Source organism: Aspergillus nidulans, chromosome VIII (genome assembly GCF_000011425.1).
Source record: "Aspergillus nidulans FGSC A4 chromosome VIII".
NCBI lineage: Eukaryota > Fungi > Ascomycota > Eurotiomycetes > Eurotiales > Aspergillaceae > Aspergillus > Aspergillus nidulans.
The window spans coordinates 4,111,935-4,128,377 of NC_066264.1; the positions used below are offsets into that span (position 1 = coordinate 4,111,935).

Consider the following 16,443-nt stretch of genomic DNA (forward strand, 5'->3'; position numbering starts at 1 on the left):
TTCAGAAATGCTTTGCTGAGTCATCATATTGGCCAACTTGATGAAATTATGGGGTAGTTATGCGGTCTATACTTCGTACTGCTCCTGAGGTAGTTTGGCACCACGTATGAGTCTCAAAATGATAGTCCATTTTGTAGGTTGTCCCACGCAAGAAAACAGCAATATTTGTACATGAACAAAACGAAACGCTGTGTTTTCAGGCTAACTGCCTTTAGTCTTCCTCGCCAACATCACCATACTCGTGCATACCACGACGCGACTCCCTAGCTTCGTCCTCCAGAGCCCGAAGGTTCGACAAAGTCTCACCGGCAGCACGCTCCCACGCCTTCAATTTGCGAGGAACCGTGGCCAGACCCTCGTGAACAATATCCGCGTTTATACTCTGGTCCAGGCTCTTCGATCCCTCAGGATCGAGCAAAGTAACGTGCAGGGTTCCCTCTGGTGCAACATAGTCCACATTGGCGACAAGTTCGCGGTTATAAGTTTGTTCCTCGATATAAGACACCGCCTCTTCAAGGTAGTGCGGGAGGTTCACGGGAAACTGAATGAAAGAAAGAACGGCGTCCACGGCCTGGGGGCGGAGCTTCTGGGTGGAAAACTGAGCGCTAAGCGGTCTGAGGGCGGACCAAGGCAGGACTTCTGAGTTACCGTAGTCGATGTAGAGAACTTCGGCTTGTTGCTTCTCGCGATCGTTACGACGGATCTTGGCGCGATACCACTCACCGTCTTCTGTGAATTTGGCAGCAACAAAGTCACCGGCCTTGGGAGGGCCAGGAAGGCTATTGTCATTTGACTTGTTGATATGGAACGATCGGAATGCGCTCATAAGCTCGGTCAGCGCCGAGGTGCCAGTTCCAATCTGTTGGAGCTTGATACGCGCGGTAGTGGGATCAACATAGGTGACCATGACGTCTCGGTAGTCCTTGCGGCGTGTGGTAGCTTCGGTCTCCACGGCGCTGCCGCTGGTCGCCTCCTCTTCTTCCTCTAATTCCTTGCTAGGGTCCCAGTCGTGCCAGAGTCCTTTACGTGCTTCCTTTGCCCTCTGTTCGGCAGCAAAGTATTCCGTCGCGTGACCAGATTGCTCCGCCGAGTAAGCGTGGACAGTTGCCAGACCCTCCTCAAGAAGAGCCTTGGTGAAATTTTCCTTGTTCACGTAAAGCGTACCGATGAAACCGCCAACCTTGTCAATGGTCTCAACGTCAATTTCCACATCACGCTGCATGCATCGTCTGTTGGCCAGCTCATGTGCTTCGTTACCGAATGGCTCAGAAGCCTCACCAGGGTTGCGTGCAGATCGAGGAGCGCGAATACCAGAAAGAACCAGGGTAAGCTTAGCGTTCTCGCGAGGCACTAGAACAGTGAAGCGGGATCCAGACTTGACAAAGTCGACAATGGCGGGGACACGCTTCTGACGCTGAAGAATAGAAACCTCCATCTTGGCCTTCTGGAGACTCTCGGAGTAATCTTGGTACTGCTTCGTCTTAGGAGGCTTAGAGCTCCACATGCCCTTTCCATCCTTTTGAGCTTCAGCTTCAGCAATCATCAGATCGTCATAAATAGGAGATCGGTCACTGTCATCCTGACGGTGACGGATAACCGATGCGTATCCAGCTTGCACAAGGGCAAGAGCAACGTTCGTGTTCCCTTGAATAACTGTGGCCACTTCCCTCTCTTCGTAGCCCTCAGTCGCAGGCTTCTTGCCATTGATGGTCACCTTTACGTGCTTGCCAATAATCCTCTTCCTCAGGAATTCTTTAGCATCGGCAGCAAATGGCGCTTGTTTGGGGTCAGATGGCTTGGGTTGACGGATGCTACTCAGGCTAAGCTTCTTCTCCTGACCAGCCTTGTTCCTGACGAAAATGGTGTCAGCGTTGAGCACACGGACAACAACGTAATCCTGCTCAGTGGCCCCGCCAGCAGGACCCTTGGGCGCGACAAGACCAGTGAACAAGCCCAATCGGGCATCCTTAGCGACCTTCTCCGAACGGCGGAAGGCTGCCATTTCAGCACCGAGGAGAGGAGAGTGATGATCGTGGCATCGGGCGAGACCGGCTTCCAGAAGATATCTTGCGATGTTTCCATTCGGGTGGAGAACAGTGGCAATGAGTTGGCCTTGCGGGGTGACTCCCAAAAGGGATACCTGGACCTTGCGTTGCAGAATTCTAGATTCGACAAACTGCTGGGCTTCCTCACCGTAAGGCTCGGCAGGCTGCTCTTTGCCATCAGCACCTACCCGCTTAGTTGCAGGTGCCCGAACGCCGGCAACCACAACAATGACCTGGAGGTGCTCCTCTGGAGCAACAAGCAGTCTGACAACCAGACGATCCCCAGTCAAGACTTTCTCGACAATACCCTCGAGATGTTTACCTGACCACTCGTCCACCAGAGATTTGGCATTTTCAAGATCATAGCGGGTCTCGATGCGGCCGTTTCCACTTCCCCAGACACCCTTTCCTTCGGTTCTAGCGTGGTCTTCCAGAGCGCGAAGCCGTTCTAGCATTGCAAGAGTTTCCTCAGAGTCATCACTTCGCTTGCCGGCTTCCTCACGAACACGGCTCCATCCCTCCTGAACGACGATCTCCGGTAACGTAACCTCAAATGTTGGAAGTTTGATCTTTCCGTATTCGCGTTGCGAGGACGGGACGGAATACAGCGCCTGAAATTGGACAACCTTGCCGACAAGAAGTTCGCGGAGGAATTCGCGGGATTGAAAAGCATAGGGCTGTAGAATAAAAGTGTTTAGTAAAGATTCGAGCGCAAGAAATATGATTATGACATGAAGAGGAACGGGCGAAACAAAATATCGTGTCGTGTTGCTCATTACTCAAGGCCAGCTCTGCCTCCATGGACAGATCTCAGGACACTTCAGCAAAACGGAATTATGAAAGGCTCACCTCATCTCCTTCTCGTCGCAGTCTCGGCGCGGACACATATGCAAGGCTGAGGACACGTTCTTGTGCAGGGTTGTGAACATGCGACAAGACAACAGTGTCGCCAGATAGCACTGACTTAACACGAGCTTCCAGAGGCATGCTGCAAAACCGAGTGAATTCAATTGACCAAGGAGGGACTTTCAATAGAAAACAGATAAGATAAAGGAGAGAAAATAAGAGAGAAAAAGGAGTTAGTAAGTAGCGAAAGGTAAGATGATAGGTAGTTGTTGTGAACTGGCGGTTGGAGAGGGAACATAAGCGGAAACGTGGTTCAAACTGCCAGAGCCGTGGCCGGACTCCGTACTGGCTCCTGCTTTGTGGGGAGAGATCTGGCCATGACACCCGCCAGCTGCCATCATTTTCAGGGGTCAAAGGAATTACAATATGCCTCCTGACTACAACCCTATCTCATAGTAATGATGGAAAAAGCGAATATACGATAATCACGTAACTGCCGTTCGATTTGAATGTGGCTAGCTCACAGCACCTTACATTTTTCAACTAAGGCCACTGAAATAGCATCTGAAGACAGTTTTGCGCTACCTAGCTCTCGTCGCCCACATTATCCATTTGAGTCATCATATCGTCATTTTATGGGTGAATTTACGCAGCAATACCGATGACACCTATTGATTCCCATTAGCTTCGTCCACTCAACCCCCATTCGAGATGAAGAATGCTCACCGCAAGCAGGACGGGCACCAGCGTTACCAGTCTTCTTGGACTCCTCAGAGTCACCGCGGCCAAGGTCATCAGTACCAGCGTGAACGACAAGGGTCCGCTATTTCGAGTCAGCATTTCTCAAGCTGCTATCTCAGGTAAGGGAGTCACTCACGCCCAGAACGCTCTCAGCACCAATGAGCTTGATCAGCTTATCCGTCTTGGAGCCCTTGGAGTTACCCTCGGCGTCGGTCTTGAAGTTACCAAGGTCACCGACGTGGCGGACCTCATCCTCGGGGGCGCCGTGGGTCTTGCCGAAGGGGTTGAAGTGAGGGCCAGCGGAGGTGCAGCCGTTGGTGTTGTCGCCGAACTGGTGGATGTGGAAGCCACGCTCAGCGTTGGGGTCGTTGCCGGTGATGTTCCATGAGACGGTGGTGTTGGAGTTCTCGTCGGCCTGTTCAAAGGTGACGGTGCCGGAGACCTTGGAGTCACCACGGAGGACAGCAACTAAGAACAACCATGTCAGAAAGGTTACACCGCTACCGCATCCAATGATTTAAGAATAAGACCAGGGCAATCGAGATCGCCACTGTGAGATCTGGGGTCTAGATGGAGGGCCTGGGGTGTTCCTGGGCTCAGACCCAGCGACCGGACCCCTGGCCGCGTGACAGCAGATGAGCTACCCTAGCTAGCTAGAGCTTTCTCATCCTGGAGCATATATCAACGCCTCCCAGGGGAAAAGGAGCCGATGATAGGCTGCCGGCTCAGGGCAGAGCTCGAAAGGTGCTCAAATGTGCTCACACAAGGTCCTCCGGCAACGGTCGATCGTGGATCCAACCACGACAGAAGCCAATAATAACACAAGATAAAGAAAGACAATCACAACTTACCAGCCTTGACCATTTTGATGGAATTATAAAGTTGAATTGGTTAAACCTGAAAGTGATGTGAGGATGGATACTGGATACAGACAGAGAGAGGTGGAATGAATGGGAAGAGGATCAGGGAGCGAAGGGAAGAAGAGGGACGAGGGGTAGTCAAGGTCGCAACGCTGACTGGATAAGCTGAGGATGAGAGGCCTCGGTGGATTATTCGATGGGCTTCGACCCTCGCAATTCCTGCCACTCAGTTCTCCCCCCTCTTGGTGGTTTTCGTGTGCACCCCACCCTACGGGACGTCGGAATGACGTTTTCGCTGCTGCTGAGGGGGAGGGGAGCATCGGATTCCTAAGCAGTGCAATCCAGACTCAAGTATCTACCCAATGTATTCACAAGAATGGAATTAAAATATAAACACACATTTCAGTGTCCCTAAATAGCCTGTACGTGTGCAACATTCAGGTTACTCTTCTCAGTCCAGGGAGAATGGAATGTCACTTCGCCTGTTCAGATGGCAGTCTCAGAGTAACCCCACCATAGCACTCTTCCGAAAATGTTCGAAAACGGTGTCACTATTTGACTGTCCTTGTCGATCTTCTCTTATATGGCATTTCGGGTTGCATTCACAGCTAGAGAGTAACTCAGTAAGCGAGCCGATAGCTTTAAAGCAGGTGTTAGAATTGAAAGCATTCGGCTTATAATCCGGTAACAGAGCTCTTCCGGAGCTCAGCCAAACTCTAACCCCACTCACGCAATTCCCGAGCTCGATCACCGTGTATCTAAAGCGGATATACACTCCGACTCACTCAAAAAGCAACCAAAACTTGAACTTATATAAGAAGTGATATTCCGTAACTCGTATCTTCTAAAACAAAGCAAGTTTTTGCAAGTCGCCAAATTTTTACATAACGAAATTGGTCTCATCACGCGGCAGCCGGTGCCTTTTCATTCATGGTTCATTCATCTACGCCTGGACCTTCTGCTTCAGGATGTCCTTAAGGGTGACAGCGTCGGCGGCGAACTTGGAGATACCCTCACGGAGTTTCTCGACGGCCATAGCCTCCTCGTTGAAGTCGAAGCGGAACAGGGCCTCGTCGTTGAGGTAGCTGCGCTTGGTGATGTCGAGGGTGGTGGCGGAGGCAGCGTCGAGCTTCTTGGGAACGGCGTCCTTGGAGTTGTAGAGCTCCTCAAGGAGACCGGGCTGTGGTTCGTCAGTGATACGCCCTCAAAAATTATAGTTGAAGGGTGGCAACGTACGGAGATGGTCAAGTAGTCGCAACCGGCGAGCTCGGTGATCTCACCGACATTACGGAAAGAGGCACCCATAACGATGGTCTTGTAGCCGAACTTCTTGTAGTAGTTGAAGATGCTCTGGACAGACTTGACACCGGGATCCTCCTCCTTCGAGAAGTCGCGCTTGTGAGCGGCCTTGTACCAATCGAGGATACGGCCGACGAAAGGAGAGATGAGGAAGGCACCAGCCTCAGCAGCAGCAATAGCCTGAACAAGAGAGAACATAAGAGTCAGGTTGCAGTTGATGCCGTGCTGGGACTGCAGGATGTGAGCGGCCTGGATACCCTCCCAGGTTGAGGCGATCTTAATGAGAATGCGGTCCTTGGAGATACCGGCCTCCTCGTAGAGCTGCGTGGGTTAGCATGAGTTCAATCGAAGAGAAAAACGTCTGGCGTACCTTGATGATGTGAAGAGCCTTGTCAACCGAGGCCTTTGTGTCAAAGGAGAAGCGGGCGTCGACCTCAGTCGAGACCTTTCCGGGAATAATGTCGAGGATCTTCTTGCCAAACTCGACCAGGAGGTAGTCGAGGGTGGCGTCAACCTGGTCGTCCACAGAACCGCCCTGCTTCTTACCCTTCTCAACGGCGGCGTCGATCAGGCTGGCGTACTCGGGCTTCTTGGAGGCAGCCAGGATGAGAGAAGGGTTGGTGGTGGCATCCTGGGGCTTGTACTTGTCGATGGTGGCGAAGTCACCGGAGTCGCAAACGACAACCTATATTGAATCGAAATCGTTAGCAATGGCGACTCCTCGTAGATGTCGAATTCAGTAACCCAGAGAGGGGTAGCTTACGGTGCCAGTTGCCTTGAGCTGTTCAAGAGAAGAAGACATGGCGAATATGGTATAAAGAGATGAACAAAGATCAATCTAGTTCAAAGCAATAGATGGAGGAAGAATAGGAGAAGAGGAAGATTCCGATGGAACGATAGTTCTTAAATGAACCTAAATTGAAGAGACGTGGCGGCGATGGATGTTTTTGCGGTTCACCTTGAAGTCACCCAGACATTGGTGGGGCTCGAGTGGCTAATGACGCTATCAGGGAGTTCCGGTCCGGAGGGGTAAAGCCATGACTAAGGCTTTGATATTATTATGATTGTTATGGCTGGAAAGGCATAACAAAACATTTGCACGCCAACCCGTCTAGGCGATTCTTTGATAATGTTTTTATGCTGAAAATTGATCTCATCCCCTCCAATCTACTCACCGAATACCTACTCGTGCCCTTCATCAGGGTCTCTCGACACCACACCCATATTTAATTTGTTCATAGATCTCCCCGGAGCTATGGTCTACTCTCTTCCCAACACGGCCCAGAGTGCTCCGGCAACGTACAGCCGATCCACTTCACCCCGTCTCCCACCTGTACTTCCACACATTCAGCGATCCAGGGCCTGTTTTATTCACCGAATCACCGGAAGCAGGAGCCCGTGACAGGCTCTGGTGGTGCATCCCGTGATTAGGCTCATCTCCACATCCCCCATTTTACGGGCTCGTATCGAGGCCAAGCGCCCCGGAATAACAGAAGTAGGGCTTGCCCTTTCTATAGGAGCGTTGTACTCCGTACAAAGGTGTAGTATATCCATAGTCTCTCCTGCAATGGCTCCCGTTGAGGGAGGAATAGCCGCCAGCCGCCTATATATATTCATCCAAAACAACCTATAAACCCGGTGGCAATATTCATTCCAATGGAAAAAGCAACGGCATCAGTGTCGAGAAACATGAAAACAGGAAGCAGATACTCCGCGGATAAACAAAGAATTTATAATCCCTGGACTTTGAGCATGAGAGATAGCCACCAGACGAGGAAATTTTAGAGGTCATCGGCGTTGGACACAGCTCCACTCATACTATGAAGTATCAATCAGCATTGCGAAACAAAATCCAACGTCGGATACCAGGCCGCCACTTACCACTCTTCCCGCTTCATCGCCAGTATAGACAACTTGGGGAAACGCCTGGATACAACTAATTCCGGCGGCTATATTTGCACCGTTGTCGCGGTTGTTATCAATGTGATGGAGCTGGCGGATCAACTCCAGCTCAAAGCGACCATTTCTGATGATCTTGCTCCAGACCTACAACGTGTTAGGTCCGCGCCTGGGCCCTGGGAGTCGTTACTTACATTGACAACACCCCTTTTATGGCCGGTAAAGACCAGCTCGCGCTCTTGCCATTCGTCGCCGACTCCTTCGTAGAAAACACAGGCCAACGTCGTATCATCGGATGACTCGCAGACTACCTGTTCAAGCAATACGGCTCCATTCAGCGAGTATAGCGTGATGCGGTTCCCTCGACAAACAGCGATTTCTCCAGTCACATTATTGATTTGGGCACACTGAGCTCGCATTAGTTGGGTTGAATGATAAGAATTGGGGACTAGAGCATACATCAACAGGCCCTTTCAATGGAAGCTCCCGCAAAAAGCACTGACGGTTTAAATCCCAGAGCATAAGCTGACCGTCGATCGACGCAGACAACAGGGTGCTAAAGGACCGGGACACTGCAAGTACAGTCACTGGTGTGCGGTGCCCGAACAAAGATCCCGCAGGTTGCAGGTCAACAGATCTTGAATTTGCCGTGAAGGTCCATATTGAGACGGTGCAGTCGGCGCCTGAAGTAACCAGCGTTCGGGAGTCCGCGAAGGCTGCAGCGGTCAGCTGGCCCACGTGAAGGTGCTCGAAGTGGCCAAGAAGCTATATAGTATTAGTATTAGGTACCATAGACAATGAAGAGATTACCTTTCGATTGTCTGTGGAATAGAATCTGACGCTACCATCAAAGAATCCCCATTCCAAATACTTATCATAATTTGGTGGTATGTTGAGTCGCAACGCAGCGGTACACAGTAAACGGTCGTTCCTCATGCATAGAGACGAAACTCGTTCTCCAGTTTCTAGGAGCACGTTAGGGTTGGAATGGCTTTGTAATGTTTAGGAACTCACCTAGGAGCGCGATAGGAAGCTGGGTAAGCGACTCAGCGAGAGTATCTAGCCGTAGAGTCTTGTGCTTATGTACCTCACTTTGAGGATGGGGTCGATTGAATATCTGATGTGGTGTCTGCCCAAAGTTGTGAATAATCCCTATGGTGGCAAGCCGCTCAACGGGATCATTTATAGCGTCGAGATCCTTAGCACCTTGGTAGGAGAGATGGTGGAAAACATTGACCGCTTCGACAGCAGCCTCGCCTTTTTGCTTGCATCCGAAGACCAAATCAATCCAATGGTGCAAATTCCGTGTCACATAAGGGCTTTCCAGCGCTTCTCGGTTTTTGGCTATGAAAATCTTTGGATCACCCTTCGCCCACGGTGGCAATTCCACCGAGTCAATTGTTGTTGCCATGTTTTGAAGCACTCCAAAGTCGTACTTGTTGGAGTTGACTAGGAACTCAGGGAGATAGAAGAACTCTGGTATTAACTCCCTCACATCTGACATGTTGCCTCGTGAGGCGGACTCCCAAGCCTTGCCGACCGAATAAAAGAGACGGTCAGCATGGTCGAAAGTCCCTCCCTGCAGTAAAAGATACGACTTCACAAAAGGCTGCAAGCGAATCAAATAGGAGCTCACAATCATCGCTGAAGAATAATGAGTCCCGTAATGAAATGGTGGTGAATCACCGTCACCCATTTCCGCAAAAGCTTGATACCGTTCTCTAAAGTCAGCCTCTCGTTCCGGTGTTTGGCAGCCCATCGGCTTGGATAAGTCACGGAAGCTTTTCATATTGGTGAGATCCAGCTCCTGGCTCGTATAGTCGGCAATCACCCAGGGGAAAACCGGATACTGCGTTAAATCGTTAAATGTCCGACCGGCGAGTGTGTTGATCAACATAAGGTAATGGAAGTTGGAGATCTCCCCCTTTACCCATTTACGAGTTGCTGGATAAACCGGCGAGTGCCCGAAGACGCTGGCAAACTTTGAGCCAAGAGATTGTGGCGCGTCTTCAGAACTTCTGAGAGTCTCAAACCGCCATATATCCTCCGGCCGCGAGTGTCCAACGTTTCCTGTAACTTGCGGAGCCTTGCCAGCAAGCTGGCTGCACAAAATATCTCGAGCTTTGGATGAAATGAGCGTCAACAGATAGCTGCTTCCATCGGTAAAAAAGATCTCAAGCGCAACATCCCGAAACAGGAATCGTCTCTTGGATATACTAACGAGGTCCGTCCATTTCCAGCTTCTAGTTTCGTATTCCTGGGGTTTACGCTCACTGGCTTCTCTGCCGGCAATCATGCGGACGTAAGGGTCACGCTCGTCACTGGGAGCTTGCGAAACGTTGACTATTTCGCCATCGACTCTCTGGAAGAAATTGTCAAGGATGTATATATGGTCTTTGCCTTGAATTAGTAGCCCTTCAAAGGCTTCTAACCCAACAATCCGGGAAACATTGCAAAGATTCTCGACTTCATCGCCGCGATGTAAGCTTCTCATAACTTTCCGGTTCTTGTCGTCATAGTCTTCGAGATCCGCCGCTGGATCACTGATCATCTCGAAGCTTTCTTCCATGACACTCGCATTGTCAGGCCCAATGCCGTGAGAACTGTCAGTTGATCGCTCATCATCCAACGGGGGAGCAAGAGTCTTGCCGTTAGAGGGCCCTGATGCGTCCACCTTAACAACAGGAGGTTCCGATGCTTTGCGTTTCGGTTGATAGTCTTGTCTCTCCTTTGTGTCGTCGGGGACAATGCGTAGTCGCATGCGGCTCCTTCCTTCAGTCTGGTCTAGTCGCCATTTCCTCTCTTTTTCTTCTGCCAGAATGCCTCCAAATCGTCGTAAGTCAAGCGTTAACCGAAAGAATTCGTTCCACATAAAAACATGGCTATCCTGCTGGTCTTGTAGGGCCCTATGATATCTCAAAAGCTCAGAGTTGGCTATGTTCGAGCTCCAATGAGGAAACGTGACTTCATGCCTGCGCGTCACTTCATCTCTTGCTTTCTCCATTTGGCTTATCTGTTTGAGCCTTTCATGGCGCTTCGTCATCCGGATACGCCACGAAGTCTCTATGGCCGTATTTTGCTGGTGTATGAAGTCTTCCCATGATTTTGAAACATTTCCCAGGAATAAGGTATTCAAATCGTCTGCGTGGTTGTCTATCCATTCCAAGAAGGCAGCGTCATCCATGCCTGCAAGGGCTTCGAAGCCCCCAGAAAGACGTTCTTGAAGGGGAACTGCTGCATGGTTCAGTATCACGAATAGTTCGGCTGGCTTCTGAACCATGATAACTCGGAAAAGACCCGCAGCAGCCACACGGACGTCCTTGTTCTCATCTATCAACTTGGTGTAAAGAAGATAGCACAGCAGTTGCAAATTGTCCGCTTGGGACTCGCCTGCCTGAAGGAGTACCACTTGCCAGTAGGACAGGCAGTTGAGAAAGGACAACGCATCCGGACCTTGAACCTCGGAAAGCTTAACTAGAACAACGCGGAATAAGTTTGAGCGGATTGTAGCGATAATCTGGCTACATAGCCTTATGCTCTTCAGGGACGAGACATCCGGCCGTTGAAGATATTCCAGAATTGTTCCCGAAAATTCGAGAGTCGCCATCGCCCCGTCGATAAACCATCCTTCTAATGTCGCTTCCGCTAAATGAGTTGTGAAACGTCCCAAGTTGGTAATAACGCGTGGCTCTGCTAACAACTCAGTCTTTGAGAACGCGACGTCCTTCAACATTTGAAGCAGTTTTGTTAACACCCAAGAGTTAAAGTATGCTTGGTGTTCCAGAAAGCCCGGCGGCGTCTTGGAAAAAAGACCCAACCCAGAGAAGTCTTTCCGCTCCAAGAGTTGCTCTGAGAAGATTGACAATATTAGGCATAGAATACGCGAAAGAAATGGATGCTCTGTGAGCCCTTCAATATCCATACTCCCTAGAGCAAACGAATGCTTTATTTGCAAGGGAGAACGTGATTGTTTCCCTCCATGTTGTGATACGAGGATGAAGGAGGACGATCGGGGTAAAGATGAGCTAGTCTCATCGCGGGTCCCGGAGTGCTCAACGGTCGTTGTGTGCAGCTCATTTGTGTTCCGCGATTGAGGAGGGCTGGCTCTGGAGTTATGATCATCGAGGCCGAGGCCACTCACTCGGTAAGATAATTCTATGTCTGCACTGACAGAGTCCGAACCGACGACAACAGGGAAAAGGACAGAAAGCACGTCTTCTGCGTACTCGGATTTGGACGCGAACTCACGAAAGCCCTCTGATTTCAGGTGCAAGCCGGCAAGGAATTCAATAACCGTTGCAAGAAGTAACGCTTCCTGATCATTTGTATCGACGGGTACGGGGTGAGCCATGAGGGGCCGAGCAGTTTGGTCTAGGTCAAGACCGTGCAGACTCCCATGGGCCATGACAGACTTCCTCAGAGCACTTCGCATCATGTCCGCAATGACGGGAAATATCTCAGGAAAACAAACTTTGACTTCATTCGCCATTAATACTCGGCAAAGTGAAGCATTGTCGAATAGTCTGTCAGCCATCGTTGTACCGAGATCTATACCAAAGAGGACCGAGAAGCAAAGGGGCCATAAGATAGGAATGTTCCACCATCGTCTCAAGCAGCCTCGCATGATAATATACCCATTATTCTTTTCCTTAAACCTCTTGTTATAAGTGCTGCCGTTGGTCACAAGCACCTTAGCGAGGATCCTACTTGCTAGAACAACGATTTCTGGCTCGTCTTCACACATGAGATAGAGAAGCCACTATGAAATAGTTAGATAATATGAAGTCTAACCCCATGTCCACGTACCTTATTTGTAACGGTTCTGGCGAATTTCTTTATTAGCGCCAGGTCACGGGTGTCGCAGACAAGTGAACAGAGCATTCGTAGCATTTCAGTAGCAACCTGACTTGTAGACATACTCGGGCCTTTGTTAGATGGGAAACCCTGCCGCCCTGAATTCGTCCTAAATCGCATACTTTTCTTCTTCTGCAATCCGCTGGACTCTTTGGGCTTGTGTAGTGCATGTGTGATAAACAGAGCTAAAGAGCGAAGCAAATCAGCTGACAAACAACTCTCCATCAATGACCTGAACGCAGAAACAAATGGCCGCAGCACTTGCGACGAGACGCTTCCTCCTTTAAGAGCCTCGAGCAATTTCTTGTTAACACCTAGTCTGTGTAAGCCAAGTCTTCGAGATAATGAAGTTTTCGAGACGTACGCATCCGCGCAAGGCGCTTGGAGTTAAACCGGCGGAACTGACTCTCCCTCGCAAATACGCAGAACTGTGAGTAGTACAGTTCTACCAGAGAAGGCGCGCCGTATTTCCAGATCTCTAGGTCCACGAGCAATACCCTATAAGCGAGGGGATTCGTGATTATCGAGCGGGTTGGCTGTTCAAAGTCGTACCCAACAAACTTCAGAGTCAGCCGTAGAAGATCAAGAGACAGAGCAGACCGTTGCTCATCGTTGGAACAAACGGCGGCCACTTTGGTCGAGGCCCACCCATAACCAAGTTTCTCTCGAAGTATTGTAGCGAGGATTCCATAGCCATTTTCTTTTTCCATTACTTCACTATTTCGCCAACTGTCCTGCACTGCCTCGTATAACGCTTCAACTGCAAGAAGAGTAGACTCAATGGAGGAAGCTGAATAAATGAGACTCAGATGAACTGAGGCACAGCCACCGATGCGCCAGCTCATGTCATCGAGAGAGTGTGGCGAGGTAACAACTGGATCGCCCGTCAAGATGCCGACACCGTGAGGTTGGATTAGAGCATCATTGATTGCAGGGCTGGCGCCATTAATAGCTATTGCGTTACCTCCGCCTTTTGTGAATTGATTAAGCAGTTTCCTTGCTTGTTTTGAAAGAGACTTGACAAGCTGGGATCCGTCCATAGCGTTGCTGTCGTCATCATCAAGAATAGACCGGGCAGAAACGTTGATCAGAATACCACTTTCGCGAACCAACGTGCTTGCTTTCCGACGGATCGCAATAACGATATCCGATTGTTCTTCCTTGCCAGGATGTAAGTGCTCGTTACGAAGATTTAGTGTTGCAGATGCTTTGTAGGTCTGAAAAGAACCTAAACAATCTTGAAAGTTACCGTAATACCGAGGGCCAAGGTTGTAGAAAACCGCTATCATATCGTCGCTATGTGCCTCGCCAAGGAGGATAGCATTCGCCAAAGACCACCGGCTAGACGACACTCCCCTTCCGAGTTTCATGGCCAGATCCCGAGGAGTGCCGAAGAAAGCTTGAACTCGCGGCGAGCGATTCTGAGCACTCGGTAAAGGTACGCATGGATATTCGATCTTCTGCTGCTCGATGAACTCCCCGTCAACGAAGAGCAAAGCACGAGAGTGAGACGGTGGTTTTGGTTTTTTGTGCACCACACAGATATGATACCACTTATTAGGCTCGAACGCCATGGATTTGAATCGCACGCTTGGGCGTGAACCTTTAATTGAAGTTTGAAGAATGAAGTTGCGAGTGTCTTTTTCCAGATATGCCAGAATGAAGCAGGTTTGACTAGAGTCGAATGCGCCGAAAATGGTTGTATGCGTGCTTGGGTCGAAATGATCAAAGCGAGCCCAGACCGCAAGAGTAAATCCGTTGGTAGTAACAGGAGGAAAGGAACGACCTATTGTTGCAAACTCCAAGGACGAAAAGCCATACAAGGATAGATCAAACTGAATCAGTGGAGGCTCCTTGGAGCGTTTGAGCACATCGACTAGAAACTTTAACGCCTTTGGACATTTGTGAGCCTTTTTGTAGAGATATACCGCGTCGTCCATATTCTTGGTTCCTTGGGTGCATAGCTGTTGAGCAAGTTCTTGATAAAACAGCTTCTCCGTTCTCAGGAGGTTCTCACCGAGTAAAAGCGGAAGAGTCAGACTAAATGCGCCTGTATTATGCAAAATCATGACATTCCGTTGAGACTGTGTGGCCAGTCGGTTGAGGCACGATGGTACAGCTAGCCGCAAAACCGTCTGCACGGGCTTAAATAAGAACGAATGCTTCAGCCATACTCGTAGGAATGGACCCAAAAGCTCCGGTGCTTCAATAATATCTGACGCTCCTATAAAGCGCCCGACTTCCTTCTCGACAGCATCGGGAGTTATCTCTGACTCGTCTGTTTTCTGGAGCTTTGTTGAGAGTGCTGTGAAAACATCCACTACGGTCTCTTGACACAGTGACGCTGCGAGAACACTACCGCAGAAATATTCCACATCGCCTTGTGCAGCATCTAGCTTTAGTATCAGTGTGGAGAACGCCTCTTCGAGAACTAGTTGCCCTCCGCCAGGGATTCGATTAGCAAAATGCCTTTTATTTCCTAGATGATCTCTGAGGCATTCAGCAAGAATTGTCAAGCAGTCTTTGTAGACCGCCAGCAAGCTCCGCCTCTCTTCCTTAGTGTGCACACTTGGGGTATAAATCTCCGAAAGCTTTCTGATAAGACTCAGTAGCGTCTGGAAGCCGCTGAGTTGCCGGAATAACTCCTTCGCCTCCGTAGGACGCGGATTATCGATCAACGTGTGGCGCAGCCGGAGCAGACACTCGGTAACCGTACCTGTAAGGCTTATGTCGATATAATCATCGCAAATAGATTTCAGCTCATCGATAACCGGCGCGAACTCGACAAAAGGGCTTTGGGTAAGCGAGGAGTGCGGCGACAGGGAAACGGCCTGGTTCATTGCGCCGCGAAAACACCCCGGCTACCTACCTGACGGCTAGAGACCATCAGACATGAACAATCACTTCGACTTGGTGTCACAACTGCCCTCATTGGCAGGGCGAGGAAGCTGCGTCGTCGGCAGAGGCGGAAGGGTGGGACCGAAGGCCTGCTTCAAAGTAGGATCAGCAATTGCGCTTTGGAGAGGGACGCCACGAATCGAAGACCTATGATTTATTAGTTTCCTTTTATTAAGAGATCAACGGTAGTAGCTAAGCTGCAAATTTCTCGGCCGCCGACAAACAGGCAGTGTCGCTGGACCAAGAGGATGAAGCAACGATCCGTTTCGAGAGATCACTCATGTGACCCACCTCAGCCACTTGCAGGTATCATTGATGTGTTATCGATAAGAGCTTATCTTCGCGAGGATATCTCGATTGCTATTACCTGAGCATCATACTAGGCATCTGGATAGCTGTTGGGGACGCCCTGTTTCAGCGTTTGTAGCTGCAGTATCATACTTGACTAGGATGACTAGGTTGGAATCATACAAAGACCATAAAATGCTCGTGAGCATCTTCAAGAAGCATGTGCCAAATCCTAGTCAAAAGGTTTTGTTCCCGCACTTATCGCTACAATGTTATAAAGAATATATTACTACCTCAGCAGCATTCAGCGAAGTCGCAAAGTACCGCGAAAGGACGTGCTTAGAGTACTGTAGGCTAATAACGGCAGCGATACGATACTCCATTGAGCGGGATTAGCTGTAGGCTCGATTTCCTTGTTGGTGGGACTGTGAATGTCCGGCTTCGAAAGAGGCACTTCCGAGTTCGGAGTAGTGCATTCCCGTTTAGGGCCCCATGGTTTCAAAAGAATGGATGGCCGTAAGTACTTTATATTGTGTTAGAAACAGAATGGAAACCTGCAGCGCGATATCCGTAGCATAGCTGAGGAGTCACCGAACAACCTTATATATATTGCAACCCTTGGCAACTGTTTAGATTTGTATTCCCTCCAGCATGCTAATTCAGCGGCTTATTGAAGCTGCTGCCTCATCCGTAGAGCAAATCGTCTTAGCCAG

General features: G+C 49.8%; 4 protein-coding genes across 4 annotated transcripts, besides 1 other annotated feature; all 4 read right to left on the reverse strand.

Annotated features, from left to right (window-relative positions):
* Nucleotides 1–16,443: part of a sequence feature (contig 1.5 561..450355(-1)) that runs on past both edges of the window.
* Nucleotides 4–3,132, reverse strand: ANIA_00242 (putative transcription factor (Snd1/p100)). The gene is made up of 2 exons (XM_652754.2): nucleotides 2,895–3,132; nucleotides 4–2,722 (listed from the first exon to the last, which is right to left on the reverse strand). The coding sequence occupies exons 1-2, from the start codon at nucleotides 3,030–3,032 to the stop codon at nucleotides 212–214; spliced, it is 2,649 nt and encodes an 882-aa protein (XP_657846.1). The 5' UTR covers nucleotides 3,033–3,132; the 3' UTR covers nucleotides 4–211.
* Nucleotides 3,376–4,607, reverse strand: sod1 (superoxide dismutase sodA). Its single transcript, XM_050611010.1, has 4 exons — nucleotides 4,484–4,607; nucleotides 3,769–4,100; nucleotides 3,618–3,714; nucleotides 3,376–3,559 (listed from the first exon to the last, which is right to left on the reverse strand). The coding sequence occupies exons 1-4, from the start codon at nucleotides 4,494–4,496 to the stop codon at nucleotides 3,537–3,539; spliced, it is 465 nt and encodes a 154-aa protein (XP_050469284.1). The 5' UTR covers nucleotides 4,497–4,607; the 3' UTR covers nucleotides 3,376–3,536.
* Nucleotides 5,298–6,741, reverse strand: ANIA_00240 (sedoheptulose-7-phosphate:D-glyceraldehyde-3-phosphate transaldolase TAL1). Its single transcript, XM_652752.2, has 4 exons — nucleotides 6,555–6,741; nucleotides 6,162–6,476; nucleotides 5,729–6,112; nucleotides 5,298–5,672 (listed from the first exon to the last, which is right to left on the reverse strand). Exons 1-4 carry the CDS (start codon nucleotides 6,591–6,593, stop codon nucleotides 5,436–5,438), a joined length of 975 nt encoding a protein of 324 aa, XP_657844.1. The 5' UTR covers nucleotides 6,594–6,741; the 3' UTR covers nucleotides 5,298–5,435.
* Nucleotides 7,580–15,384, reverse strand: ANIA_00239 (Beige/BEACH domain protein; the record flags this gene model as incomplete). The annotated part of the gene is made up of 8 exons (XM_050611011.1): nucleotides 7,580–7,609; nucleotides 7,673–7,837; nucleotides 7,885–8,097; nucleotides 8,150–8,455; nucleotides 8,501–8,655; nucleotides 8,705–12,449; nucleotides 12,497–12,858; nucleotides 12,909–15,384. 8 exons carry the CDS (start codon nucleotides 15,382–15,384, stop codon nucleotides 7,580–7,582), a joined length of 7,452 nt encoding a protein of 2,483 aa, XP_050469285.1.

What these genes read in the sequence shown, in the direction of transcription:
- ANIA_00242 (XM_652754.2), bottom strand. Translation starts at nt 3,032, where the DNA reads ATGCCTCTGGAAGCTCGTGTTAAGTCAGTGCTATCTGGCGACACTGTT. An exon ending in TGCGACGAGAAGGAGATGAG is followed by an intron (nt 2,723 to 2,894) that starts GTGAGCCTTTCA and finishes TTTATTCTACAG; the next exon opens with CCCTATGCTTTTCAATCCCG.
- sod1 (XM_050611010.1), bottom strand. An exon ending in GTGCTGAGAGCGTTCTGGGC is followed by an intron (nt 3,715 to 3,768) that starts GTGAGTGACTCC and finishes GACTCGAAATAG; the next exon opens with CGGACCCTTGTCGTTCACGC. An exon ending in TGGTGCCCGTCCTGCTTGCG is followed by an intron (nt 3,560 to 3,617) that starts GTGAGCATTCTT and finishes GGGAATCAATAG; the next exon opens with GTGTCATCGGTATTGCTGCG.
- ANIA_00240 (XM_652752.2), bottom strand. Translation starts at nt 6,593, where the DNA reads ATGTCTTCTTCTCTTGAACAGCTCAAGGCAACTGGCACC. An exon ending in AGCTCAAGGCAACTGGCACC is followed by an intron (nt 6,477 to 6,554) that starts GTAAGCTACCCC and finishes GATTCAATATAG; the next exon opens with GTTGTCGTTTGCGACTCCGG. An exon ending in GCGACTACTTGACCATCTCC is followed by an intron (nt 5,673 to 5,728) that starts GTACGTTGCCAC and finishes GACGAACCACAG; the next exon opens with CCCGGTCTCCTTGAGGAGCT.